The sequence below is a fragment of the Enhydra lutris genome, unplaced genomic scaffold (genome assembly GCF_002288905.1).
Source record: "Enhydra lutris kenyoni isolate GAN:26980312 unplaced genomic scaffold, ASM228890v2 scaffoldscaffold5, whole genome shotgun sequence".
Lineage (NCBI taxonomy): Eukaryota > Metazoa > Chordata > Mammalia > Carnivora > Mustelidae > Enhydra > Enhydra lutris.
Genome location: NW_019154089.1, coordinates 8,832,004 through 8,859,979, shown reverse-complemented (window position 1 = coordinate 8,859,979; position 27,976 = coordinate 8,832,004). Strand labels below are relative to the sequence as shown.

Genomic DNA, 27,976 nt, shown 5'->3' with positions numbered 1-27,976 from the left:
ACTGGGCAAATAACCTAACTGCTCTCAACATTGGTTTTTTCCAATGTAAAAGGAAACCCTATACCACCTACCTTTAAGGGGTACCAGGACAAATGATTACTTATGACTGACCTGTGTAAGCATGTCATGCAGTGTATATAACAAATGGGAGATGGTTAATAAATATTATTGCTGTATCACTTGATGTCACTCTAACACTTTTACACACTTCAATGTCTTACCTCTGCCGAAACATCATAGCTGGGTCCATGTTAGCAGAAGTCATTCGAACAACTTGGCGGATTTCTTTGGCAATCATTCTTAGCTTCTCAAAATTCACTAAACCATCTACTTTGGAGTCATTGCCTATGAAATAAAAGCAATTCTTTGGTTCTCAAAATTAAAATACCTATATAAAGGTAGCAGAAGTCAAGTTTCTCTTGGGAGCACAATTCAAATTGCCACTTCCGTTTTCTTATTTCTTATTTTTTGTTTTGTTTCCTTAGAGGAGGAGATAGAAAAGGAGGTGGGCGAGGGGCAGAGGGAGAGAGAATCTTGAACAGGCTCCATGCCCAGTACTAAGCCTGATGTGGGCTTAAAAGTTCTATTTTCAACTCTGCTCCTAGGTACTGAGCTATTGGAAGGAATTCTATTCCTATGGCAGCAGTGATTATCAATACTGGAAGGTGATAAGCTACATAGCTTCTGAAACCAATTTCACAGTGTTGTTACAGGAACACCTGTAAAATGTGCACCTCCTTAAGTCTTACTCTCCAGATGCTCAGCTCCCTCTCAGGCGGGGACCTGTCTCTGCTCTTTTAGACAGCAGGGTATAGCACCTGAAAACTTAGGCTTTAGCCAGGGGTCACAAAGAGTGACCTATGAGCTTAATTAATCCAGTAAGTTTTCTTTGATTTAAAATACTTTTAGAAATTGTTAAATGAGTTGTCAACATTTAACAAGTGGAAGATATCCCCTGAAAACTTCTGACTATTCTTTTTTTTTTTTTTTTTTTTAAGATTTTATTTATTTATTTGAGAGAGAGTGAGAGAGAGCATGAGCGAGGAGAAGGTCAGAGAGAGAAGCAGACTCCCCGTGGAGCCGGGAGTCCGATGCGGGACTCGATCCCGGGACTCCAGGATCATGACCTGAGCCGAAGGCAGTTGTCCAACCAACTGAGCCACCCAGGCGTCCCGACTTCTGACTATTCTTAAAAAAAGGGAGGGTTCTGGTGGGGGATTAAGGAAGAATAGGTATGTTTTCTTAAATCACAATTATTAGTTAAAATTAAGAGGTGGCTGGCTCACAGAAGAAACACTTTCTAGTTTGCCATTCACCTTCTTTTACCCAAAGTTTTAATTTACAATTCTTACTTTCATCAACTGATGCAAATATGATGCTTACTTAAAAGTTCTGTAATTATTATTTCTATTCTGATAACTGGGCTCTGAGGAAAAATTCACACAACTTTCAAAATGGTCTGCTTTTCTTTGAAGAGAGTAGGTATGAAACCAAACTTAGCCAATCTGATGGCTTACTAAAAGTTCAGAGTACAAGGCAAAAAGAAAAAAAAAAATGTTCAAAAGGCAATGTGACTGTCTATCATAGTGTTTCTTTTTCATGCCTGTCTTCAATACTTAGTGTGGCTGCATTTATCTAATGTGGTAGGCCCCTGAGATGCCTCTGTGGAAATCCTAAGTCCCAAAGACAACTTTAAGAACCTAATGGGTCTGAAACACACAGCATGTTCTATCTCCTCATAGTAAACAGAACCTATACATTAAAGATATGAGTTGTTCAGTGCCTCAACATGTGAGGTGGTAACAAAATAATAATCAAAAATACTTTTCTAGTCACATAAACATGTTTTGAGGTAGCAAGTCAGAAAAATATATGTGAAGTCTATCACAGTATTTCCTTATGAAAGAAGAGTAAGGAGAGAAGGGGTAGTAATAAGATCAGATAATCACAACCACCTTGTACTGAGAATAACTAGAAAATTTGAGCAAAAACAGAAAAAGCAAATAATTTAAGTCATCAAAAAGCTACCAAAGCAGTGAAGATTCTGAAGAGGAATGAAGATCTGGGGAAGGTTTACTATTTCACAGTGCTTGATCCTAGGGGTATTTACTGATTCAGAAAAGGCAGATGATGAGCTTAAAGAACTAAGTGGTACCATCACAACCTATGAGATTAGAAGGAAACAACTTAAGTTCTGGCAAACTTCCAATGCTTTGGGTTGGGATCCTGAAGGGCTATCTTGGCATTAAGGATGAACTAAATGTGACCAGGATACAAGTTCAGTGTTAAATTATCTCAAGATATGAAAATGGATTAAGGTGATTTTGGATTGTTAGCACACCTAGCTGTCTGGCAAAAGCAAGCTTTAATTTCTCTGGAGGAATGGGGCATTATCCGAAATCTCAGATTATTTCTCTAATTTTTTATTAACAACATACATTTGATCAAAAATAACCAGGGCTATCAGGAAAAGAGACAACATGAATTAAATGCAGGAGAAAAAAATGACAGAAAGGGACCCACAAAGGATGGGAGTTATTAGACACAGACTTTAAAATAACCAAGCTGAATATGTGCAAAGATACAGAAAACAACACAGAACTATTATGGAGAACATAATAAAGATAAAAAAAAAATGTAAATTATAAACCTGACCAAAAAGAAAAAAAAAAGCCTCATATAACACAAAAACTGGTAGTAGGAACTCACTGATATATTTAATAGTAAATTACACACAGTTGAAGAAAGAACTGATAAACTGGAAGAGATTATCCAGAACGAAACACGGTTAGATAAAAAGATGAGAAACAGAGAAAAGAGGGTATGAGGCAACAGAGGAAGTCATAAGGTCTAACAGAGGTGAAATCAAAATTCCTAGAGGTTAGAAGAGGAAAGGTAAAAAATTTGAAGACAAAATGAGAATTTTCAGAACTCAAAAAAAAAAATCAAAATACAGCTTTCAAGACATCTTACAAATAAATCAGGACTATGCCACACCTAGTTACATCACAGCCAAACCAGATGAAAAAAAGAGACAAAGAGAAAATTATAAGGCAGCTATTGGAAAAGAACAAAATATAGTCACAGGCACAGCGAGTAAGACTGACAAATGATGTCCCAACATCAACAATGAAAGCCAGGATACAATGGAATGGTCTCTTGAAATGTTTAAAGACGACAACTGCCAACCAAAATTATGCCTTAAAAATGAATATGAAGTAAAGATATTTTTAGATAAATAAAATTAAGATATTTCATCAGCAGCAGACTTGCACTTAAATAATAGTGTTCTATAGAAAGAAAAAAACCCCAACCACACAGAGCGTTGAAATGCAGAAAGAAATAAAAACAAAAACATACAAATATTGACTCTACTAGATGATAGTATGTGGGAGTTCAAAGCATTAACAACAACTGCATATAAACTGGGAGGTTAGTAAATGGAATTTAAATAACCTAAGTTCCTTGTACTGCCCAATACATAGAAAAGTACTGATGAATATTAACCTAACATCAACTAATTGAGTATAAATATTATAATGTCTATTGTATCATGAGAAAAAGAGTAAAACAGTATATAGTTAGTAAGTTACTGTACTAGAACGAATACCATACACAAAAATTAACTCAGGAAGTTTGCAGATAAAATAAGGTAAAAGATCACTAAGTTAGGCTTTTAAGGCTAAGAACCTGCTGTTCAACAAAAGATAATCTTAAGAGACTCAAAAAGTAGGTCATATTACACCTAGGATTTATAAGAAATACTTAAAAATGTAATAAACAAAAGAGAAAACCTGATAAAAAGAATACATAAGAAACCTGAACTCATAATTGACCAAAAAAAACCCCACATAGGGGCGCCTGGGTGGCTCAGTGGGTTAAAGCCTCTGCCTTTGGCTCAGGTCATGATCTCAGAGTCCTGGGATCGAGCCCCACATCGGGCTCTCTGCTCAGCAGGGAGCCTGCTTCCTCCTCTCTCTCTGCCTACTTGTAATCTCTGTCTGTCAAATAAATAAATAAAATCTTAAAAAAAAAAAAACCCACATAAATATATAAAAGGGTACTCAATCTCATTAGTAATTAGGAAAATGCAAATTAAACCATACCATTACTGAAATGGGTAAAAATAAGAAGACTGAATTTACCAGGTATTGATGAGGAACAATGACGACTCTTAATAACAATGCCAGTGTTGCATTTCAGTACATAATGCCAACTCTTTTCTAAAGTTGATTATATGAGTATCAGATCCATAAATGCCACCTTGACTGCTATGAATATTCAAGGCAGCATTATTCATAATAGGTGAACAGTGGAAAACTGTCAAATGCTTATCAGAAGAATGGAAAAACCCACTGTACTGCATTCAGGTAATGGAACAGTAATTTTGAAAAGTACAGCTATAGTCAAAAACATGGAAAAATCTCACAAATCTAAGGTTGAACAATATAAACCAGAAACCAAAACCAAAGCATAACAAATACGTTCTGTAATTCTATTTATATAAAGTTCAACAACAGATAAAACTAAACCGTAGTATTAGGAGTCAGGACAGTCATTACTATTGGGGAAGAGAATGAGGGTGGTAATTAATTAGAAAGGGACATTTTGGTTTTGGCCAGGGTACTGGTTACATGGGTGTTCTCTCTGTCATAATTCATTTAGTTGCTCAATGATTTTGGGAATTTTTATGTATTGCATGTGTTGAGTAATTCAATTTAAAAAAAAGTTGGAAGGAAAAGTATTACTTAGCAAAATAACAAATATGATTCCAACAGTCTGATCTGGGTGTAAGTGAAATTTATGTTTGAATGCATAGGATAAACACCTAAATTTCTTTTTGTCAATAATGTGGATTTTGATTTATAAAAGTTGCTGCATTTATAATTACATAAAGCTTTAGTGACATAAAAGGCTGCAAAATATATGAAATATAATAAAGCACAATTCTGTGGAATTAGTTGAAGTTTAACATGCTAATTTTCAAATAACTTTTAAATACCTTCATGGAGAAATGTCATATCTTTCTTGACAACAGGGAAGAGTGGAATAATTGGAGGCTGCATGCTTTGACTACTAAGAATATTTCTGTATTTTGCCATGTTTCTAGATGGATCAAAAAGGTCTTGTAGATCTTGGAGGTGTTTCTCATACTTGCTTGGTAATTTTTCCCAAGTACCTCTGAGTCGTGCTACAGATGCCAGGTTCAGGCCACTGCCAAAGATGAGAATAAAAACATTAATAAGGGACTTGGAGGAGTGAGGAAAGACTCAGGGCAGTAAAGCATATACACCAAGTTTCTCTAACAAAGCTAAAATAAGTAGGGACATATTTTTAGTATGTTGAAATGAACAGAGTATAACCGTGGGAGAAAAAAATACAAGGGACTCTCTAATCTGACAACAAGGAAAACTGCTTTCAGAGGAACTATATATATTACTTGTCTATGGTTGTATTCCTGTAGCCTTTATTTTCCAGCTTGCATGTATGGACAAACATAGTATTTCCATAAAAGACACACTTAACATAAAAAAAAAAAACCCTCTAATATCACAATGTTTCTGTTTGTTTTACCAAGAAATAACTTTATGGAGACATTATCTATTTGAAAGAGATTTAAGTAATGCTAAACACAAATGCTATAATAATTGAGGCAAGTTCTAGGGCAGAGGCAGCCTTCTTTTCCAGAGATTTTGTTCTCTCACATCCGATTCAAATACTTCCCTATCTCTCGGTTCTAATCCTGTTCCCCCAAGGCCTCCATATATTCAGTGTCTTCTTTTCTACAGGATTTTAAACTCAGATAGCCCCAGGTTGAAAAGCATGCATATCCATTAGGCTGCAGCTCTTCCCTATCCATTTTTGTCTCTACTACCACCCCCACCCCCCAGGTAGGCTGCCAAATGAATCGTGCATATATAATGCCTCAATTTTCTTACCAGTTAATCCCTCTTTTATACTTAGCCACCTGACTTTTAGGGACACCACTGTACTTAAAATGTTCTGTTGACTTCTCATTTTAAGGTGTGACATCAAGATATTTGTTCCCTTTGCCTCTGAGAAATCATCCCAAATGACCGAATGAGTATCAGAAATACAAATTTCATCTCCACTTCAACTAGGAATTATCTGTAACTCCCAAACACATTAAAAGGTTGACCCCAAACAGTCAAAGTTAAATAGGAGAATGGCAAATGCTTGAAAAGAACTTCTGTAGGTGAAGTTCTCAATGAAAGCTGGTAAAGTTCTCCAAAGCAGGTAACTCACCCTGAAGGCAAGAACACCACCCTCCTTTTTGAAATAACACAAAGGAATCTATAGACTTATAGAATTAGGTGGAGGCTGGACCATGTTCCTTAACAGGGAATGCCGGATAAAGTATATAGCTACAGTACCTCGATAAGAAGCAGTTTAGCGGTGAGACCGGATAGAAGGTAAAAACTCTGATTGGTCGGCAGCACTAAAGCCACCAATCTCCATGTGGTGGAAAGAAATAAAGGGTAAACAATTCACATTCAAGCTCAATTCCTGCTAGCCTGGAATAATGCCTTAGATCCTCTCTCATATGAATCTCCTGCAAATACTTGGTACAGGAAAACTCACATCATTCAAAAAGAAAACAATAAACACAGAATCTATAACGAGCTGCTACAAGGAAAAACAACACAAAGAAAAATGCTGCCACCAATCAAATAAAAACTGGGACTAATCAATGACCTAGCCATGATTTCAAATGAATTAGTAAAATAAATAAAGAGCTTAATGGAGAGATATAAAGAGCTTAAGGAAAATATGGTAGAAGGAATTGGTAAAAAGAAGTTAACTAGTAAAGTTCAGAAAAGAAATGGAACACAAAACCAATACAGAAATGAAGGCCACCCTGGAACCTACAGAGGAGGGGAAAAAAAAAAAGACACTGCTACAACCTGGTGCAAGTAATGTTGAGGGGAGGATTAACAAAAGCAGTTAATGGAAGTGGACAGAACTGGAAGTCCACGTTTCCAGTAGAAAAGTTCTAGCACTCGGCTGGAGTAAAACAGAAACAACAACGACAAAAAAATGGAGTCTGGATGCGCTTAAGTAGGTAAAATGAATAGTTTGATTTTGCTGGCTTCACCCTCTCCCCTGTGGGAGAAATCACCAGCTGTCTAGTTTAGCTTTCAGCTGTGTCCCTGTGGGGAGGGGTGAACTGGTTAAGTACATATCTGGTTTCCCTAATTGTGCAGGATGCCATCAAAGACACTAACTTCGTTTCACTTAGCTCCAGAACATCCAATAAAGTGGGAGCTCCACAACAAGGGGTGAGGGAGCAGAACTAGAGAGTAGTATGGAAGATTCCTGGAGGACATTAAAGGAACACAGGTCCTGCTGACTGCTTCTGGACTCCAACAGGAGTCAGACCAGGATCCACAGGGAACATCTCACCTCTCACCTGCAGATGGCCCCAAATGACCTACTGGCACCTGCCCTGCTCCATACACCCAACTCATACCCCTACATCCTTCTTCCCTCTGCTGCTGGCTCCCTGTCCAAGGTCCTGAGAACAAGCTCTGGTAAAGAAGGAGCAGAGAAAATAGGCCAAAGTCTAAGGGCAAAGGAGAAACCACAAACTTGAACTGGAGCACCATCTTTAAAAAAGAGAATAGAATCTATTAGCAGATGACAGGGTATACTGGAGGATACAGAGAAGATAAACTTTAGAATTCTCTCACAAGAGGGAGGGGTGCCTGGGTGACTCAGTCAGTTAGGTGTCCGCCCTCAGCTCAGGTCATGATCCCAGGGTCTTGGGATTGAGTCCCAGCAAGTTCCAGGACCATGTCAGGCAGAGAGGCTTGCTTCTCCCTCTCCCTCTGCTGGCAGCTCCCCTTGCTTGTGTGCACACATTCTCTCTGTGTCAAATAAATAAAATCTTAAAAAAAAAGAGAGAGAGAAAGCACGGAGCAGATACATCCATGTAATGTCTGAGAAAGTCTTAGAATCTATAGGAAGACTGCTAATGTTTTTTTCCCTCCCCTCACTCTAAAGACTGCTAGTAAAAACTGGGAGAGGGTTAATGCTACTTCAAAAGAAAAAAACAAATCAGGGAGCCATGACATCACTGAAGTTCACAATAATCCTCTAGTTGCCAAACCCAAAGACATGGAGAGCTACAAATTTACCTGATAAAGAATTCAAAATAGCTATTTTAATGAAATTCAATGAGCTACAAGAAAATTCAAAAAGGTAATTCAATGAAAACAGGAAAATAATACATAATCAAAATGAGAAAGTCAACAAAGATATAGAAATCATAAAAAAGAATCAGATTTTTTTAGAATGGAAGAATTCAATGAATAAAATAAAATGTCACAGAGAGCATCAGAATCAGAGTAGATGAAAGAGAAGAATCAGTGAGAAAAAGAATAGCAACTTTGAAGTAACCCAGTTGGGGGTGGGAGTGGGGAGAATGAACAAGAGTGAAACAAGCCTACATGGTCCATGGGCCCAACCATCTGAATTAGTGGAATTCCAGACAGGGGAAGAGACAGAAGGAGGAAGAAAGCCTATTTAAAGAAATATGGCTGAGAACTCCCCAAACATGAGAAGAGATCTGGAAATTCAAGTTTATGAGGCTAACTGATTACCCCATTACTTCAATTCAAAACAACTTTCTCTAAGACTCATTGTAATAAAACTGTCAAAAATTAAAGACAAAGAGGCAGCAAAAGAAAAAAAGATGATAACCCGCAAAGGAACATCCATTAGACTGTCAGCCGATTTTCTCGGCAGAAAACTTACAGGCCAGTAGAGAGTGGGATAATACATTCAAAATGCTGAAAGAAAAAAATTGTCAACCGAGGACACTATCTGGCAACATTATGCTGAGAAATGAAGTACCTTCCCAGGAAAACAAAAGCTGAGGGTATTTATCACCATTACACCAGCCTTATAAGAAACACTGAAAGGAGTTCTTTGAACTGAAATGAAATGATGTTAAACAGTAACATGAAAAGATATACAAATATATGCCACTGTGATAAAGTTAAATACATAGTTAAATTCAGATAACTTAAAAAAAAAAAAAGATGTTATTGATTTCTTTGACAGAGCACAAGCAGTGGGGAGTGGCAGAGAGAGGGAGAAACAGGCTCCCCACAGAGCAAGGAGCCCAATGTGGGGCTCGATCCCAAGACCCTGAGATCATGAGTTGAGCTGAAGGCAGAGCTTAATCAGCTGAGCCACCCAGGTGCCCCAAATTCAGATAATGCTTAATAGTGCAGTATGATCATTTCTTAACCACTTAGAGAATAAAGCTTAAGGAACAACAAAATGACAACAGCTACTATAAGGTATTAAGGAATACACAATATAAAAAGGCAAATTCTGACACTGAAAACATAAGAGCAGGGAGTAAAAGGGTAGAGTTTTGCATGTGACTGAAGTTGATATCAGCATGAAATAGTTATGTTTCATGTAAGTCTCATGGTAACCTCAGAGCAAATACCTATTGTAGACTCACAAAAGACAAGGAAAAGGGAATCAGAGCATTTCAGCACAGATGATCATCAATTCACAAAAGCACATAGCAAGAGAGTAAAAAGGAAAAAAGGGGAACTACAAAACAGCTAGAACTGTAACACAGCAGTAATAAAAGTCCTTACCAGCAAACATTCTACATGTAAATGGACTGAATTCTCCCATCAAAAGGCACAGAATGGGTGGATGAATAAGAAAAACAAGACCCAACTATATACTGCCTATAGAAGACTCACTTTGGCTTAAAGGACACAAATAAGCTCAAAGTAAAAGGATGGAAAAGATAAACCATGCAAATAGAAACCAGAAGAAAGCAGAGGATGCTTTATTTGTATCAGACCAAATGGACTTCAAGCCAAAAATGGTAACAAAAGACAAAGGAGGTCATGATATAATGATAAAGGGCCAACTCATCCAGAAAACATAAAAATCATGAATGTGTGTGCGCCCAACATTTCAGCATGTAACTATATTAAGCAAACAGTAACAGATCTGAAGGGAGAAAGACAACAATGCATTAGTAAGGGACTATACTATACCACTTTCAGCAATGGATCAATTACCTAGATAGGAAATCAATAAATGGACTTGAACCATACTTTAGACCAAATGGACCTAACATATATATACACAGGACAGTCTTTTCACCATTAGCAGAATATACACTCTTCTCAAGTGTAAATGGAACATTCTCCAGGAGAGATTATAAAATAAACCACAAAAGTCTTGGAAAATATAGGAAGACTGAAATAATGTCAAGTATTTTTTTCTGACCATAAGGTGTAAAACTAGGAATTAACAAGATGAAAATGGGAAAAAATCTACAATAAAGAGAAACTGAACAACACTCCCTTGAACAACCAATGGGTCGGGGGAAAAAAAAATCAGAAGGGAAATAACTATCTCACAACAAACTAAAATGGATACATAACATAACAAAACCTATGGGATGCCGCAAAAACTATTTCCAAGACAGAAGTTTAGCAATAATTTTCTTTATTAAGCAATGGAAATTACCTGGCTTTTCATATCAAAGAACTAGCAAAAGAAGAAACTCAGCCCAAAGCTAGGAAAAGGAAAAAAATAAAGATCAGAACAGGAAGATATCAAATAGAGGCCAGAAAAATAAAAAAGATCAATGGAATCAAGAAGTGTTTCTCTGAAATGATAAACAAAATTGACAAACCTTTAGCTAAGAAAAATAACGGAAATAAATAAAATATTACTACCTAATTCCAGGGAGAACTGGTTGATTCACTTGTGTCATCTATGCTATAAAGTTAGTTTCTTTGATATACTTTAATATAAAATATGGGAAAACAAAGCAATTAATTTTACAGGAACTACTGAATATGAATAATGTGTATAATAAAACAGTCTTTAAAACAAAACAAACCTTTAACCAAATACCCACCTTGGAGCTGTCTTTCCTTCTTTCGAATTGCTTTCCTTGGCTGTAAAGACACTATCATAACTGTGCTGTTTTTTTTTTTTTTAAAGATTTTATTTGACAGAGGGAGAGAGATCACAAGTAGGCAGAGAGGCAGGCAGAGAGAGAGGAAGGGAAGCAGGCTCCCCGCTGAGCAGAGCCCGATGTGGGGCTCGATCCCAGGACCCTGGGATCATGACCTGAGCTGAAGGCAGAAGCTTTAACCCACTGAGCCACCCAGGTGGCCTTAACTGTGCTGTTCTATTATTTCTTGAAATTGTCCCCTATCTCTTTGGCTCAACTCTCTTCTTTACCCCTACACTCTGGATGGTCACTAGTTATGGCTCTTAAACCCTCTACTATTTATTTTTTATATTCTCTTTTTACATAGAGATCTCTCTCGGTGTTAATCAGCTTTTTTCCACAGACTACTCCAAAACTGAGCCTCTAACTCTCACATTCTAACTTTATGCCTCCTACACAGTTTCAGTTTCTAGCCTTCCAAGTATGCATCAATGGAATCTTGGTTCCTGTTTTAGACTCAGCTGTTAAAAATCTGAAGTAAGTGGCATGATTCCTGCATTTTATAGGTGAAAAAAAAAGTCTTCAATTTTCTACTGACACAGTGCTACTACACTGGAGAGGCAGGACTCAGACACAGTTTCAGCTGTTCTAAAGGTTAAGGCTCATATCTGTTCAATACTCCTAAAATCAAATAAACAAAACCACACCAACAAAAATTCCTCCTAAAGTGTCTAATTTAAGCACACCCACTAGTTACCTTCATAAAGGAGTTTCTCATCACCATGACAGATTTATGATTATAAAGATTCCAATTCTATCTCATGTGAGACTAGAGCAGGTCATAATTAAATTCTGTGGGAGTCACATATAGCTGGGATTAGGAGGTAATTATGCTGCAATATATAAGCACAGGATCTTATAAATGGGCAAAACTGTAACTACCCTCCACCTTTAAAACTTGACTTCCTTTAAGAGGAACCCCTTATCACTATACTAGGGGAGGGTCAGAAGATACATTATTACCTCAGTTAGCCAATCTAGCCAGTCATAGTGAGTCAGGGGAAGAAAGGCTCCCAGGACATATAACCATCCATACTTCCTGGGCTTAGAGACCGTGAATTTTTAAATTCTAAGGCCTACTGTTCTAAGTAGAATTCTAAGGCTTCAGCAACAATACAACCAGATACCTCATGCAGTGTTTGATAAATCAGTGCTCACCAAATGGTTACCATTATCATCATTATTTATTGTTGTTTTTATTGTTTCAAAATTGCAATTTCAGGTTGGAGCAGTGACGCCACACTGATTTTTCAGTGCCAAATCGCAGTGAGGCAGATAGGGAAAGATGCCCAATACAGGAATCTGATGATAAAGATCACCTGTTGGCCATATATCCCAAGAGAGTATAATCCATCAAAGGGGGAGAAGGAAAAAAAATGGGAAGGTACTTAACCCTCTTCAGCAAAAGAAATGTTTAAATGAAAGATGGCAGAAAAAGAAAGTGAAAAAGCCACTATCACCAGAATGGAAAATACATTAAATCTAACAATACTTTGAAAGCCTATTAATTGGACTTTTCTTCTAGTCACTTAACACCTACGCAAAAAATCAGCTTCATGTCTAAACTATACACAAATATTCATACATACTTACCTTATTATGGCAAACATGGAATTGAAGTTCTTACATTCTCGACAATGAAGAGCAATTTTAATAAAATGCTTAATAATCTTCATTCGTTTCAGCTGATTGGATTCAGTTAAAATCTCTGAGGCAACCCAGAATGTCTCCTGGTTAACAATGTCCTCAAACTCTTTCAAGTGAGTATTTCCTGTTTTGGAATCTAATTTAAAAAGGTCATCAATGTATTCAGTAGGCTCAATATTACGAAACAAATCGAAGTCCCTCATTGACAGCTGAGTGGCCACCTCAATGGTACTGAGCTGCAGCATGGAGAGCTGGCTTTCCTTAACTAGTTCTTGAGCATCTTCATCTGAACATAAGGTTTCTGTTTCCATGTTATTCTTTAAATAATACCTAAAAGAAAAAAACTATCTTTATAACTGATTTCACATTTATAAAGAGCACTTTCTTTTGGACTGTTGTCAAAATGTGATTATACGGTTTGTCAAAAACATCAGATGTTTGTCAAAAACATCAGAATATTCAGGAAAATTAACATTGTAAATGAGAAGACAAAGAAGTTACCCTGTTATTCCACCATTTGACATCTATTAGAAAGTAAAAATAATGTTCACAATGCTGCGAACCTAACCATTTTATGAAACTACTCACATGATGCATCAACAACTGTGTGTGTGTTCTTGAGGATAAAGCTCTACAAGGCATATATGAAGGAAGCTGATGCAGGGTAGGTACTACGTCAGTATTTGTTCATGGACAGCATGAATGAACATCTGAATCAAGATTGTTTACACTTCTACTCAGAAGTCGTTCTTACACTCATTTTCTTCTTTCTCAATTCCCGAGAGAAGCAAAGAATAAAACCAGTAAAGAGGAAAAACCTCTCCACTAATGAGTTCGCCCTTCTTAAATACAAAACTTCGTTCCAGCAAATGGCACCGATCGGCTATCATAAAAGAGACCATCATTTTCTTTTTACATTAACAATTCTGTAACACTTAAAAGTTAAAGACAAGTTTCACAGTTGGAAGTATCTTGTTTAGGGCTGGTGCTGGGGATAAAAAAGGTCATGTGTCTTTTAGTTCATTCTTTTCTAATATACAATTTGATCCCAGCCTCAGTTTGTGACCATCTATTTTTGACTATCAAGGAACTGTATCTTGTTTTCTTCTGTGTGTATACTATTCACATACCTAAAAGAACACTTTAAATGTGTTGAGATCCTAGTTAATAAAATTGTATCTAACCTTTATAGTGGGGGCTAACTCATTCATTCAATTAACATTCCTATGTGGTAGGTTCTACTATTATCATTCCCATTTTTTAGTGAGAAAACTCAAGCAGAGAGAAACCAAATGACTCACTCTGGTCACACAGCCAGAGCTGGGACTTTCCCAGACTGCTGAGCACTCTGGCTCCACTATGTATAGCTAGCAAGGCTGAGTTCATCCATTCTCTCTTACCAGTAACCATGAGGGGTAGTAATCCTAAGGTTTCTAAGGATCTTAACTCTATATACAGAATTTAGGCTCACTAAAAAGAACATTATTCTCAGACAAAATCACCAGAGTTAACAACAAATGTACTACAGAAACAATCTTCTAGTTGATCAAATAATATTCAAAGCAAATTTTTAAAAATTTAAAAAAGTTATTCCATAGTCACAGTTGGAAAACTGCTTAGAAAAAGAACTGTAAAAATTATGCCCTCTTTTGCCCAGAGTACATTTTAGTAATACTAAAAACAAATTTGTAACTTAACACATACATACTCAGATACATACAAAGATAAGTATCATTTGGTTTCCTCTCTAAAAAATGGACTACACCAGTGGTTCTAAGAATCTGTTTTAGCAAGAGGGCTAAAATATTTTAGCAAATTATCCTTCCCTTCCTTCTCCTACTTTCGAGTAGTCCTTATGAGTGCTTACGCTCTGAGATTCCATTTACATAATTATGGAGACAAAGCTGGAAAAAAAATCCTAATTTTAGAGAAATTTCAATGATCCTAAGACATGATATTTCTACTTAATATACCTGTTTTTACACACAATCTTCAAAAACACATCTATATAAAAAGGGGATTAAAGGGTATAAAAATTTTCAGTAATATAATAACTAATGGAAATGAAAACTACAGCATAGCAAATATAGTCAATAATATTGTAATAACACTGTATGGTGACTACAGTTTTCATGCTGACTGAGTAACAGAACTATCGAACATATTGTACACCTGAAACTAAAACCACTGTAAGTTAATTGTACAATTAAAAAAAATTCTAGAAGTAAGTACATTCACTAATAAGCACATTCACCTTCCATTGAGCTGAATTCTATCAGCTAATTTGGAGAACTGGTCTGGAAGTCTTCTCTGTTTTATGACACCCTCAGGAGTAACAGAAACTTCACAGAGAGAATATGTGTCGGACGCACCCGTCAAACCAAATTCATGAACAGCATGACAAACAACTTCTTTAGCTGTAGTGTCTTTACTGATGATAATGTAGCAACTCTGTTGATCTGCTTTGAAAACTCTTATAACTTGATCAGGAATATCTATGTAAATACAAAAGTGTGCCTTGTTAGTTTCAAGATAATTCAACTCTTCATAAAGCAATTTAGAACAAAAAGATACCTCTGGATAGTGATACATACCTATCTATTTCAGGAGGTTAACAGAAATCACTGTTGCATTTATTGGTAAATGAATGTATCTACCTTTTCAGGTGACAAAATACTAATATATGTTCACAGAAAAACATACACAAAATGATAAACATTATGATTTGGAAGCCACAATCTTTTTATTTATTACAAACATTTTTAGGTCATTAAATACTCTTCAACAAAACAATTTTTTAATAGATTTTATTTATTTGGGAGAGCTAGAGAGAAAGCACAAGTAGGCAGAGCAGCAGGCAGAGGGAGAGGGAGAAGTAGGCTCTCCGCTGAGCAAGGAGCCCGAAGAAGAGCTCAATCCCGGGACACTGGGATCATGACCTGAGCCGAAGGCAGCCTCAGCCGCTTAACTGACTGAGCCACCCAGGCATCCCAACAAAACAATTTTTAGAAGAGGCACAGGACTCCATAATGTGTATTTTATTATTTTTAAGATTATTTATTTATTTATTTATTTGACAGAGATCACAAGTAGGCAGAGAGGCAGGCAGAGAGAGAAGGGAAGGAGGCTCCCCACTGAACAGAGAGCCCGACGCAGGGCTTGATCCCGGGACCCCAGGATCATGACCTGAGCTGAAGGCAGAGGCTTTAATCCACTGAGCCACCCAGGAGCCCCTTATTAAATTATCCAAACCTTTAATGACAGACATTTAGGTTGCACATCTTTTATAACAACACTGTGATGACTAATACTCCCTTTCGCTGGTAGATTAACCTTTGCAGTCAATATGATTATTTCCTCAGAGAAAATCCAGTAGGGTACGGGAGATGGTGGGGGGGAGAAAGAGAGAGAGAGGATTTGCTGAGTTAGGAGGAGGGCAGGCATATTTTTAAGGTTTTTGAAATATACTGCCAAAATGCTCCCCAGAGAAGTTATAATATTTTATAATGCTAGAATATAAAGAGAGCAATTTTAATCACATCCTTACCCAACTGTTCATTACAATTTTTTTTTCATTTTGAAATCACTATGCTTTTCTTCCCTCTAAAAATATGTCATTATCTTACATTTCATTTCTTTGATTATGGGTGAGAGTCACTTGTTTAATGAGCAACTAATATTCCTTCTTTTTAAATACTTTTTATATTCTTTATGCTTTTTCTTACTGAATTATTTATAGTAGATACCAACACTCAGTCTACTATACAGTGGCACATGTCTTCCTATTTTTATATTTATTTAACACAGGAAAACTGATTTGGTTAAACATCAGTTTTTTTCTTTGGGATTTCTGCTATTAGCAGACAAATCCTAATTCAAGGTATGCACAAGTAAGTAATGATTATCTCCTTCCCTCATTCTACCTTGTTTTATTTTGTTATACTGCATCGGCTAAAACTTTAAAAACAATGTTCAATACGATGACCCTGGACTAATTTGAACAGAGTATATTTTCCCCCTAATATTTCTTAATATTAATAATTTCTTGATAATAAATCACTGTTACAAAAATTTTGTTCTTTAAATTAGGAAAAATGTATTATTTGTGAGTTTTTTGGTAAGGACTGTAATTGGACTGGGTGATTTTGGTGGCTCAAGTAATTATATATGGTTTGTCTAGTATTATCTCATTAGCACTACATATATTAACTTTTAGAGATGAAGAAAAATGACAAATTTGTCTCAAAGCCATCTCAAGTACAATTCTGGCTAAAGGAAAGAATAATGAAAGAGATGTGGCAGAAGATAATTTCAGAGAATAAGGTACTACTCTGAGGCTCATGGGACAAAAAGAGACCCCCAAGACTGGAAGATTCAACTAAACATATATGAATGCCTGGAAAACACAGTCTTAAGAGTTCTAGGCCCACTGTCAAGCTGGAAGCAGAAGTCTTCATATATTCAGTCAAGTCCCTTTCGTAAGATGTATGCACCAAATGGCCTTTTTTGATGTATGCAAATATTTGAGTCACCAAAAGCTTCTTGTTCATTATTTCCTTGCAGTGAGTCAATCCTTAGGGTGCTGATGACATCAGGTCTCTAAACCTACAAGGCTTAAGTTTAGACTGTTTTATGATCCACTCAAATCAGAGATGTTTCTCTACTCTTGGCTAGAAAATGTTTTCAAGCAGAGGGAAATTCCAGTTTGTCAAGAGAAAGATAGTGGACAAAAGGGTTTCATTATCCCCTTGAACTCTGTATAGAGAGGTCAAACGACTAACTACTGTTACCTGTACTGTCCTTATCCTCTTTACCAAAAAAGGCCTCAGTTATCTGGGGCTCTAGTACTGGGTCAGTTTACTAGGTTTTTGCCAGCAGGATTGGCTAACCTTGAGGGAAAGGGGAGATGCTCTGATCTCTTTTATTAATTTCTCCAGAGAAATTTATTCACAAAGACAGATTGGGAATTTGCACATATTTCATTTTCTCTTCTTTTACTTTCAAATACTAATAACATCTGGGAAGGAACTCAGACTTGCATATCTTGCAAAACAGTGTAAAAGAAAGTCATACTGTTAAAGCCATTTGTTTCCCATGAGAAGGCCAAACTGTTACATAATCACATCATGTAAGAGGGATCTGGACATCATGAATGGGTACCCCTAGAATAGGTCCATAAAAGGGATTATTCAAAGAGCACCCTATTACCTAAACGCTGATTAATTTGCCAAGGTAATAATAAATACCAATCTGGAAAATGATTTCGAAAAACACTGGAGGTAAACATTTCTTTGCACTGTTATCGGCGTCATGGTAAAACTTTGTTTTAAAATTGTGACATATAAAACATACCTATTCTTCGCCACCATGTTTGTTGTTAGAAGGGCGTATGTGTCAAATGTAATACTTAACACAGGTAAGATAGCAAATGTTAAATGATCAGATGAATGGTAGACATGACGTTAGAATAAAACTGAATCAAGGGAAAATGATGATTTCAAATTTTAGGCATGAAACTAAAATGCACCTAAAAATAAAACCCCATAAGGAAAAAAGAGACATTTAAAAAGAATCTTGGAGGACTAAAGCATTTATTAATCTTATTATTCCTATTTCATTAAAAAAATCTTAGGTAATAGGTAAATGATTTAAGAGAATCTCCAATATCTGCACTTTCAACTCAAAAGCAGAATTTCTAGAATACTAACTATAATCCTCCTGATTAAAATAAAGAAATAACATACTTGAAGGATGCATGTATTCACCCCAGTAATAAAGAAGGGACTTCTTAAGTAAGATTATGATAAAAACAAAAACAAAGACTGCCTCTTAATCATACTTTAAGTTGTTAACTGCCAAGTAAGTACTTATGGAGTGCCTGTTACGTGTCAACAGTATTTAAGTGATGAAGATACAGAAATACAGGAGATGGGACAAAGTCTCCGCTCTCGGGGACTTGCTTATATTAGACAAAGTGGTGGTTCACGGAAAGACAATCCACATGGTGAGAAGTTTCACTAAGAAAACACAAGGTAGTGGTACAATGGTAGAGATCAAGGATTAGCACATTTGTTCTATAAAGGGCCAGACAGTAAATATTTGAAGCTTTGCTGGATAAGAGGCAAAAATAGATGATATTTTGTAGGTACATATATAGTAAAGGAGAAAAAAAATTTCCACAAACTCTTTGACAAAAATTCGGTATTCGACAATAGTGCAAACATAAAACGTGGAACGATAAACAGAGATTTAGGCAACACTGTAAACACTCACCAAAAGGGGACTGGTTAAACAAAATGCTACCAGCTGTTTAGTAAACTGTGGAAGAACAACACATTCTGAGGCAGAAAAGTATTCAAGGTATATTGCAGGTGAGATGGGCTAAGTAGAAGAAAAGCATAGCATATAATTTGTGGTGAATAGAGTGGTAGACACATTTTATGTGCACTGAAATTTCTGGAAAGATATATGAATAAACAACCATTAATTCTAGGGAGTGGAGACTTATATTCTACCCTTTCTCAGATTTTTAAAAATTTTATGTTCTTTTAAAATAAAAAATTAGTTAAAATAACTCAGACTTATAATACTGAATCTGAAAAAGTATTAAGTATTAAAGAAATCAAATAAAAGGTATGTGCTACTAATGAAAAAGAAGCAAGAAGTTCCATAAGTAGACTTGAAAAAAAAAATTCCAGTTTTATAATCCTTTTGGCCATACTCTGAGATCTTTTTTGCCTAGTCTAGTATTTAGATCAAAAATTCCTCCAAAACATTTGTAAGTTATAGAGCAGCATGTATACGCTGATTCTATAACTATAAAAAATTATGTATTCAAAGAAAATGTTGAAAAGAATACACACCAGTTTACACTGGTAGGCTTGTAGATTGGACAGAAAAGTTCTGACTCTTACTTAATTCTGTATCACATGACTTTTTAAAAATAATAAAATACTACAAAGAAGTTTAGCAATGGAATACCACAGTCTTCAAGATACTTACAGTAAAAACCAACAGCTGTAGGCAGCAAAAACAAAGCAAAATCACAGAAGAGTCAGCAATCAAAAGCAAACTAATTTTTAATAGTTCTGTAGCTTTGACCCTACTTTCTAACAATTTTACTCAAGCAGCATAAACATAGCTGAGATCACATCAGACTTGACTCATGTCACACATGTGCTGCAATATATACACATGACATGCACAGCTAACCTAAAATTTGTCACTGTCATATATAATTTAAGGAACTGATTTTGGAATCAATTGGTAATATGTATTTTATTCAACATCAACAGCACCGTAAAAGTGCTTTCATAAAGGTGTACATTTGGGGGTTTAAAAATATAATTTGTAAGTCAAATACCGATCTTATAGGTGTTTTTTTAATATTCCTGGTACGGACAAAGGCTGCAGACTGAGTCTGCGGATGGACCTTCTTTGAATAGAAGTCATAAGAGCCTCTAAAGTTTTCAATGAGTGAACTATGCAATCAGTTGAGTTGACTAGCACTTCCTCCTCAGAAATTTGAATTTCAGTGCAATGGTGCCTAAAGTTTCTAAATTTTCATAAATTCCAACTTCTTCCCTTTGTTGCCCCAGCCAAATCCCCAAATGACTACTGTCCTTTCCCTACAACCATCCCTCATTTCCTTACCCCCATTTCTAGATATGCCACTGACAAAAAGGCAGCCAGGAACATCATTTATTTTATAACATACCATCTTATGAAAGTATGCATGCTTAGTTTGTGTTTTGGTAGTGTAAAAATATTTCATTTGTGAACATACTGCTGCAGGACACACACACAGACATGAAAATAAATTCCCAAGCTCCTACTGGAAAGCAATATAAGACAGACAATGAAAATGTGCTAAAGATTTCTAGGAAAGGAGGGACTGCCTTCCCACATAAGGTAACATTTGAATTCAGTATCACAGAACAAGAAAAAGTTCGCAGGATATGCAGGGAGAGAACACCAAAGGTGGCAAAAAGCACAGGAAAAGAAATCACAGTTATGAAGGTACATGTCCCACTCAGGAAAGACAGGTGGTGAGAGTGGAGAGAATGGCAGAACAGCAGGCTAGAAAGGGGTTTAAAATCATGCTGTGAAAACTGGACATTAACAAATATTATGTTATTGTCGTAACGTTACAAATCCGGGGCTGAGACTCTGCAAACCATATTCTTCTCTGCTAACTGGACACTTTTTAGGTTATGCCAAAAACCAGCACCAAAAACAAGTGTTAGGTTAAAGAAAAGACTTGCTGCTTTATGTTTCTTGTGGGCTTTTTCTTCCTGTACCACCCCAGGAACACTTCACCCTATGGTGGCCCTTCTTTCACGTACCAGAGGAAAAATCCAGTTTGCGCTTCCTACCTTTGTGATACCTTAGTGCTTGCTTCTTTACCATTGTAGGTAAATAGTTAACTTTATACCTTGACAACAATCCCTTTTACTAAATTCTGAATAAGTATCTGGAGAGGTTTCTATCTTATGACTAAACCTCAACTAATACAAAAATCACTAGAAATTCCTAAAGCAAAGTAATGACTCATTAAAATCTTTGTTCTAGAAAGAATATTGGTAGTCATATAGAGAGAAAGATGTGTCAAAGACAGATAATTGGGGTTAGTCCTCGCTAACAGTTAAGAGGCAATCGAAATTAAAAAAAAATGTACAGAATGAATTTCATTGAACTGTATTTTTATGTTATGTCCAATTTTTATTCAAGTTGCTAAAATGAAACATAAACTTTACTATTACACTTACATTCTTTCCTTTCGAATACTGAGATTCATGTAATTGAGTTTCCTCCCTTTTGACACAAGCTATTAGGAGCTTCAGCATGAAAACTGAAGCCGAATCACAATGTCATCAATCTTTGTAGAGCTACCTTTTTTATCTCCTCTCCTTGGACCAAATTACACATCTCAGTTTTAGTTGTATGTGTCTTTTACATACCATTTTACATTTCATTTGAAATGAAAGTCAAATCCTTTCAAGTGACAGATATGCAAATAATTCTCAAAGTTTTTCTTCTTAGTAATGAAATTTTATATTATACTGTTAAGTGACAATTTCTGCCGCTGGGCATGAATAGACGCAGAAAAATTAACTTAATGTCCCACATGAGGTTTAAACCCCAAATATGAACACAAATGAAAAGATGCTATAGTATATTTAATTAACAATACATGACAATAAAACAGCTTTAGCTTCAGATGCTGTGGGAAAAAAATCAGTGTTTACAAAAAATTACTAACACATTTCAGTATGTCACAGAGGAAGTTAAGTGAGACCACCAAAACTACAATAAATTCCCTTATTCTCTTTCACATCCTGGACAACCTGCTTCCTAACTGAGAAGCAGCATCCCTTCTTTCATCCCACTGCTCTAAGGGTTACCAAAAGACACCTAAATGTAATCTCTTTTCTATGTACTTCTATTTCATATTGGAACAAACACCATTCTGGCTTATGCAGAAAGACACAAAGTTCTCTTTAGATTTTTGCAGTAAGTCATAACCTTAAGAGAAGACAGATTTAAGCAAATCTACCATTTGATACACAAGGCACAACCACCTAGTTTGTCCCTTTGGCACCAATAAGGCTATATGAAACCACAACTAAAAATTACCTGAAGGATTAGAAAAATCCAACATGCTGGTGGTCGGTTGCAGGAGATCAGGGCTGCTAGATGAGAGTGTTCCAGGAATAGGCATTATAGCCAGACTGTGCCTGCAGTGTCTTGTTCCCACAATGCTGTCGTCTTGTGATTGGCTCAGGCCTCCGTCACTTCAAAATAATGGCACATAAAGTATTTAAGAATTCTTAATGGTAAACGTTTCTTTTCTCTGTACACACTGAGGCATAAGACCAATTCGAAGTGGTGACTTAAAATATTATATAAGTATATTACAGCAATTAAAAAATGGGATAACTGTATTAATGAAGACACTCAAAATTTACTTACACTAAAAATTTAACTTACACATCTAAGTAGTTTTACATTATAAAGAAACAGTCATGCTGAGTTTCTACTGGTTTTGGTAGAGAAATTAAACCTGAATGTTTGGGGAGCTTTTAAGATCATCCAGTTTTGGTGGACACTAATATATCTAACAACGTATAACCACACCACAGCAAAGTTTGTACTCCCAAATAATAGGTTGGTGATCTTCTAAGCAAAGCACGAAGTTGGGTCTAAATTTAAACCAAAAAACCCAGCAGGTTGTAGAAAACAAAGGGACCAGGCCCAAGTGACAAAATAAGAGAGTCTTTAAACATATGAACAACCTAAGAACTGCCCAAACCAGTGATAATGTGGAAAAGATAACAGGAAGATGGAACACAGAAGAACAGTGAACACTGGGTACATGTGGCAAGTAGAAAGACGAAAAAAGAGGATCAGAAATCAAAACAGAAGAAAAGGAGTTTTATAGTCTTTTAAATTTATTCTAAGGACATATGATTTCTTGTGTGATATCTCCTATCTCAAGTCTAATTTTTTGGCTATTCCCTAGATGAGAGCATCACAACCACAGCAGAAAGCAAGTCATTTAAAGTTAATTCCCTTCAAAGGTTTCAGAAATATCAATTAAATGGTCATATTTAAGCAAATAAAACATCCCTCTTTTAAAATACTTTATAAGATATTTTTTTTTAATTTTTATTTTTTAAAAGATTTTATTTATTCATTTGACAGACAGAGATCACAAGTAGGCAGAGCGGCAGGCAGAGAGAGAGGAAGGGAAGTAGGCTCCCTGATGAGCAGAGAGCCCGACTTGGGGCTTGATCCCAGGACTTCAGGATCATGACCTGAGCCCAAGGCAGAGGATTTAACCCACTGAATCACCTAGGTGCCCCCAAATACTTTATAAAGTATTTTAAAGCCACCCATGTGGCTCAGTTGGTTAAGCAACTGCCTTCACTTCAGGTCATGATCCTGAAGTCCCAGGATCAAGACCCACATCCAGCTCTCAGCTCAGCAGGAAGTCTGCTTCTCCTTCTGACTCTCCCACTTCTTGTACTCTGTCTCATTCTCTCTCTCTCAAATAAATAAATAAAATCTTAAAAATAAGATAGTTTAAAGGTTGAGAAGTTAGCGCCCCCTGGCTTTGGGACCTAGAATCCAATATTCCTGCCGGGCTCCAGAGGGTATAGCAACCTCCTAGGCCTGTTTTCTAGGCCTCTGAGGAAGCACAGAACGGGCAAGGCCTGCCACAGCGCACCTGTACCTTCTCAAGCTCCAGAGAACTCTCGGCCTGAAGACCAGCAAAGTGGAGAGAGAGTATCTTCCTCACTTGGGAAGTCAATATAAGGCCTAGCAACGCCACCCTGACTCCACACCCCAGCATTTCATTCATTACAGATAATAACTACATTACTATCAAATGACCTTATAATAACCCTGTGCACCTTTGAAAAGATTTATGGTTTTGAATTGCTGCTTTTAATGACATTTGTTATACTTAAGTTATACTTAACAAGAAAAATACTTTAAAGGTGTTACACAGGCAGCTCTAATCCATTTAAGAGAAAAAATTAAAAGAAACCTAATTCTGTCATTTAAACTTTACATACATATCCCAGAAAGTCCTACAAAACAAAGGATTAATGAAACAGTCCTATACAAACACAGGACAGCAATGAAAAAGATTTCCATTAGAATAATGAGCAAAATACCATTTTTTTCTAAAGGTTAAACCAATCCTTTAGGTTAACATTAATTCTCAACTATGTTTTATTCAATGTAGTATTCTACCCAGTACCTGCCACACAAACAGAGGTATCGAAGAACACTTACCTGTTACCATGGAATGGATTAAATGAGTGGTAGGGGATACATCCAGAATATGTTAGGAGTAGAAAATAGGACTTAGGCAGATTAGGGAACTATGCCAGATGAAGAGCGGAGGACAGTTAAATAAATCGCTAAAGGATTGCTAACAGCCACAGAAGGAAGAGAGAGCTAGGACAAGCAAGACTGCACAGGAGTCAGGGAAAAGCATGAAGACATGGAAAGGAGCAAAAGTAAGTGTTTTAAGAGCCAGCTATGCATGTAAACTTGGGTTATTAGCTATGTGACCTCAAGGAAATTTCTTTCTGTTTCTGGACCTTTGGTTTCCTCATCTAAAAATGTGACTACTTCTCCCCCAGGACTGCCTTAAGGATTAAATTAGGTTATGTAGGTGAATATTTTGGCACAGAGGAAAATACAATTCCAATTTTTAAGAAGTAGTAAAGTACTTTTACTAAAATTAGAACAGTACAAACCTAGAAAGGATTTTAAGCATTTGTACTAAAAAACAGAGAAGGCAGCATGGATATAACAAACATTAGAGAAATAGGAAGTGTTTACCTGGGAGAGAAGGCAGTCTCATCTGACAGAACTAAGGCTAAGGAAATATAATATCTGAAAGGAAATTAGTGCTTATGTTAAATTGGTTCCTTATAATTTGGTGTGTGTTGCTAAAGATCGGAGCTAAATGTTTTAAGTTTAGGTATGAGAACAAAAGCAAGGTGGCTTCCACAGAAGCTGTACTTATAGCTTTGAAGTAATTTGCAACAACTTAAATTATATGGAAAATAAATATTTTTAAATATAATAGGCTTTCTAATTTAACTGACTTTTGAAAACAAATCTGCTTATTTTTTAACACAGAGGTCCAAGTAACTGAATCTAAAGGAGCAAACTGTTAAAAGGTTAGCTGGTCCTATTAATAATTACAGTAGAAGCAAGTTTCACAATGTTAAAAAGTTTTAATTTTCTATTAAAGGAAACTGGCTCTATTAGTTGCAGTAAGAAGTAATTCACTATGGAGACTAAGAAAAGTGCATGAAACACCAGAAGTCCTCATCTCTCTTACTGATATTATTTAACCTTACCTCTGCTTTTTTAATAAGCAAAGACAGTACACCGTACAGATACAATAATGTAAAGCTGGTTACAAACTCATGGTAATTAAGGTGTAAGCATGTATAAATGAAAATTATTCTAATGTTATGTACAACTCATGCCATGACATGAATGAAACAGTATCTGATTAGCAAAATATTCATGCTTTTTTGGAAGCTGAATTGATAAAGCCCATTTGCAAGTAATTATGTCATTTCTTACCAAAACAGTCTCCTGAGATGATGCAGTAACAGAAACAAGATAGTTTTGAAAAATTCCTCAATAATTCCCCAGCACTAAATTTACTTAGAATAAAACTGTATTTTAGTTTCATATTATGAAACTAAAGAGGCTATGTAAATATCAATATGCAAATGAAAAATAATTCCAATATTAAAAGCAAACAAAGTATGCTGACAAAAAGATGGTGAGAAAAAATAATTTCTTTTTTTTTTTTTTTTAAAGACTTTATTTATTTATTTGACAGACAGAGATCACAAGTAGGCAGAGAGGCAGGCAGAGAGAGAGGAAGGGAAGCAGGCTCCCTGCTGAGCAGAGAGCCCGATGCGGGACTCGATCCCAAGACCCTGAGATCATGACCTGAGCCGAAGGCAGCGGCTTAACCCACTGAGCCACCCAGGCGCCCAGAAAAAATAATTTCTGATAAGCAAACAAGACAGTCTACTTCTGGGACTACTACAAAGAATAATATGAAGCTCTTACTACGCAATTTGTAATTAAAAGAAAAAAACCTAAAAGCTAAGTGATTAAAAAAAAACAGAACATCAGATTTCCTAAATCATAAAATATTCTCAAGTCAATAAATACCCATTGCTATGTCCTTTCACAGAGGTTACTGAAAATGAGTAAATTTTTTCAGAATAATTCTTTCATTTTAAAATCATGTAATGGTTAGGGATACAGGGAATTATCTATTCTTATCTCAACTATTTGCTCCCTCTTTCCTTCCTTTCATATTCTTTTGCCTATGTGACAGATGTAGATTACTCTTTCTTCCAGTATTTCTCTGATAACTCTTAGAGATGAATGCTGCAATGGGCAGAGACTAAGTGCCCTTCCAAAGAGCCTGACACACAGGAGATGCTCAGGATTGTGGAATTAAATTCATTGAAGTTTTTTTTTTTCCCCACTTAAAAAATATTTAAAGGAGAAAATTTTAAAAATACAGTGAACAAGCAAGGTAGAGAAAATTATATATAACACCACACCCTAGGAAAAAAAAATCACAATCAACATTTTTCCTTCTAGTTACTTTTACAGAATATAGCACAATCTATTTAACCAATCCCTTCTAGCTGGACATCTATCTAGGGTACTTCCTTTTTTGTTTAATTACAGACAATACTACTAAGAGCATCTGTATAAAACTCCTCACCTAATTATTAGAAATGGAATTACTGACTAAAAGGTATGAACATTTTTGAAACCCTCAAGAAAAAATACCCAAAGGCTTTATGGAAAGTTGCATAATTTCGTATTTCAACAGCAGTCTGAGCCATTTATCTGATGTTATCAATTCCTGGCCCTGACTATTCTCTTGTCAATTTGTGATGAAACAAATGGTTCCCTGTTTTCAAAATAAATTGAATATCCTTGATTACTAATGATGCAGCACACATGATTCATGTTCTCTGCTTATTTTCCCATTGAAGTTTTAGTGATCTTTTGTTTATCTATTAAAAGTTACCTGAAAGTGCCAAGAAATAGGACACACATTCATTCTCAAAAATGCTAAGCAACCAGTTTGACAAACCAGTTCTTTTTGTAAAACAGGCTCCAGCAGAAAACCTTTATTATTTCTACTAAAATAAACTGGCTTTTTCTTTTTTCATTTATATGGCTGAAATTATTAGCATTTTACTACTCTGAAACATGTTTAGAGGTGATAGTTTAATATTAACTTCTGAAGTACAGTATTAATGTTTGCATTCATAGCCAACAACAGTCTCCTACTGGCACAAAAAAACTCCATACATCACTAAATGAAAAAGTATTTCCTTCTAAGTTATCTATTTCTATTAGATCTTTCATTATAGGGGGTACCAATATAAAGAAATCATGCTTGAAAATACTCAAATGACTGCTCCTGGCTACATTCCAAAGAGAATCCAAGCATAAAACCAATTCCTATCCCTGAAGGACATACTATGGAGATGAGTTAGCTGTGTGACACATTAATATAGCTGGTTGGAATCTAACACTAAAAAGCTAAAGTCAGTTACAATCATTGTTCTCTCATTCTAGAGAACACACGTCACAATGCCACTGTTCAAAATGAAAACCAGTTAAAGGAGATGTATGTATTCCACACCAAATCCACCCAGGTTTCCAGCAACAGAACCCAGGGCATTACCTCCTGAGAACTTCCTTTGAGAACTCTTC

General features: G+C 36.0%; 1 protein-coding gene across 5 annotated transcripts in view; it reads right to left on the bottom strand.

Annotated features, from left to right (window-relative positions):
- Positions 1-27,976, bottom strand: part of LOC111140881 (Rap guanine nucleotide exchange factor 6) — a 196,384-nt gene that overhangs the window by 26,641 nt on the left and 141,767 nt on the right. For 4 of the 5 annotated variants that reach the window (XM_022493123.1, XM_022493124.1, XM_022493122.1 and 1 more), the window contains exons 17-21: positions 22,313-22,470; positions 14,931-15,171; positions 12,623-13,006; positions 5,003-5,214; positions 222-345 (exon numbers count right to left, since the gene is read on the bottom strand). In XM_022493123.1, coding sequence (XP_022348831.1) covers positions 222-345; positions 5,003-5,214; positions 12,623-13,006; positions 14,931-15,171; positions 22,313-22,470 — 1,119 coding nt within the window. Of the gene's footprint in view, positions 1-221; positions 346-5,002; positions 5,215-12,622; positions 13,007-14,930; positions 15,172-19,678; positions 19,694-22,312; positions 22,471-27,976 lie in introns of all 5 variants that reach the window. The other variant, XM_022493125.1, reaches the window with a different exon arrangement.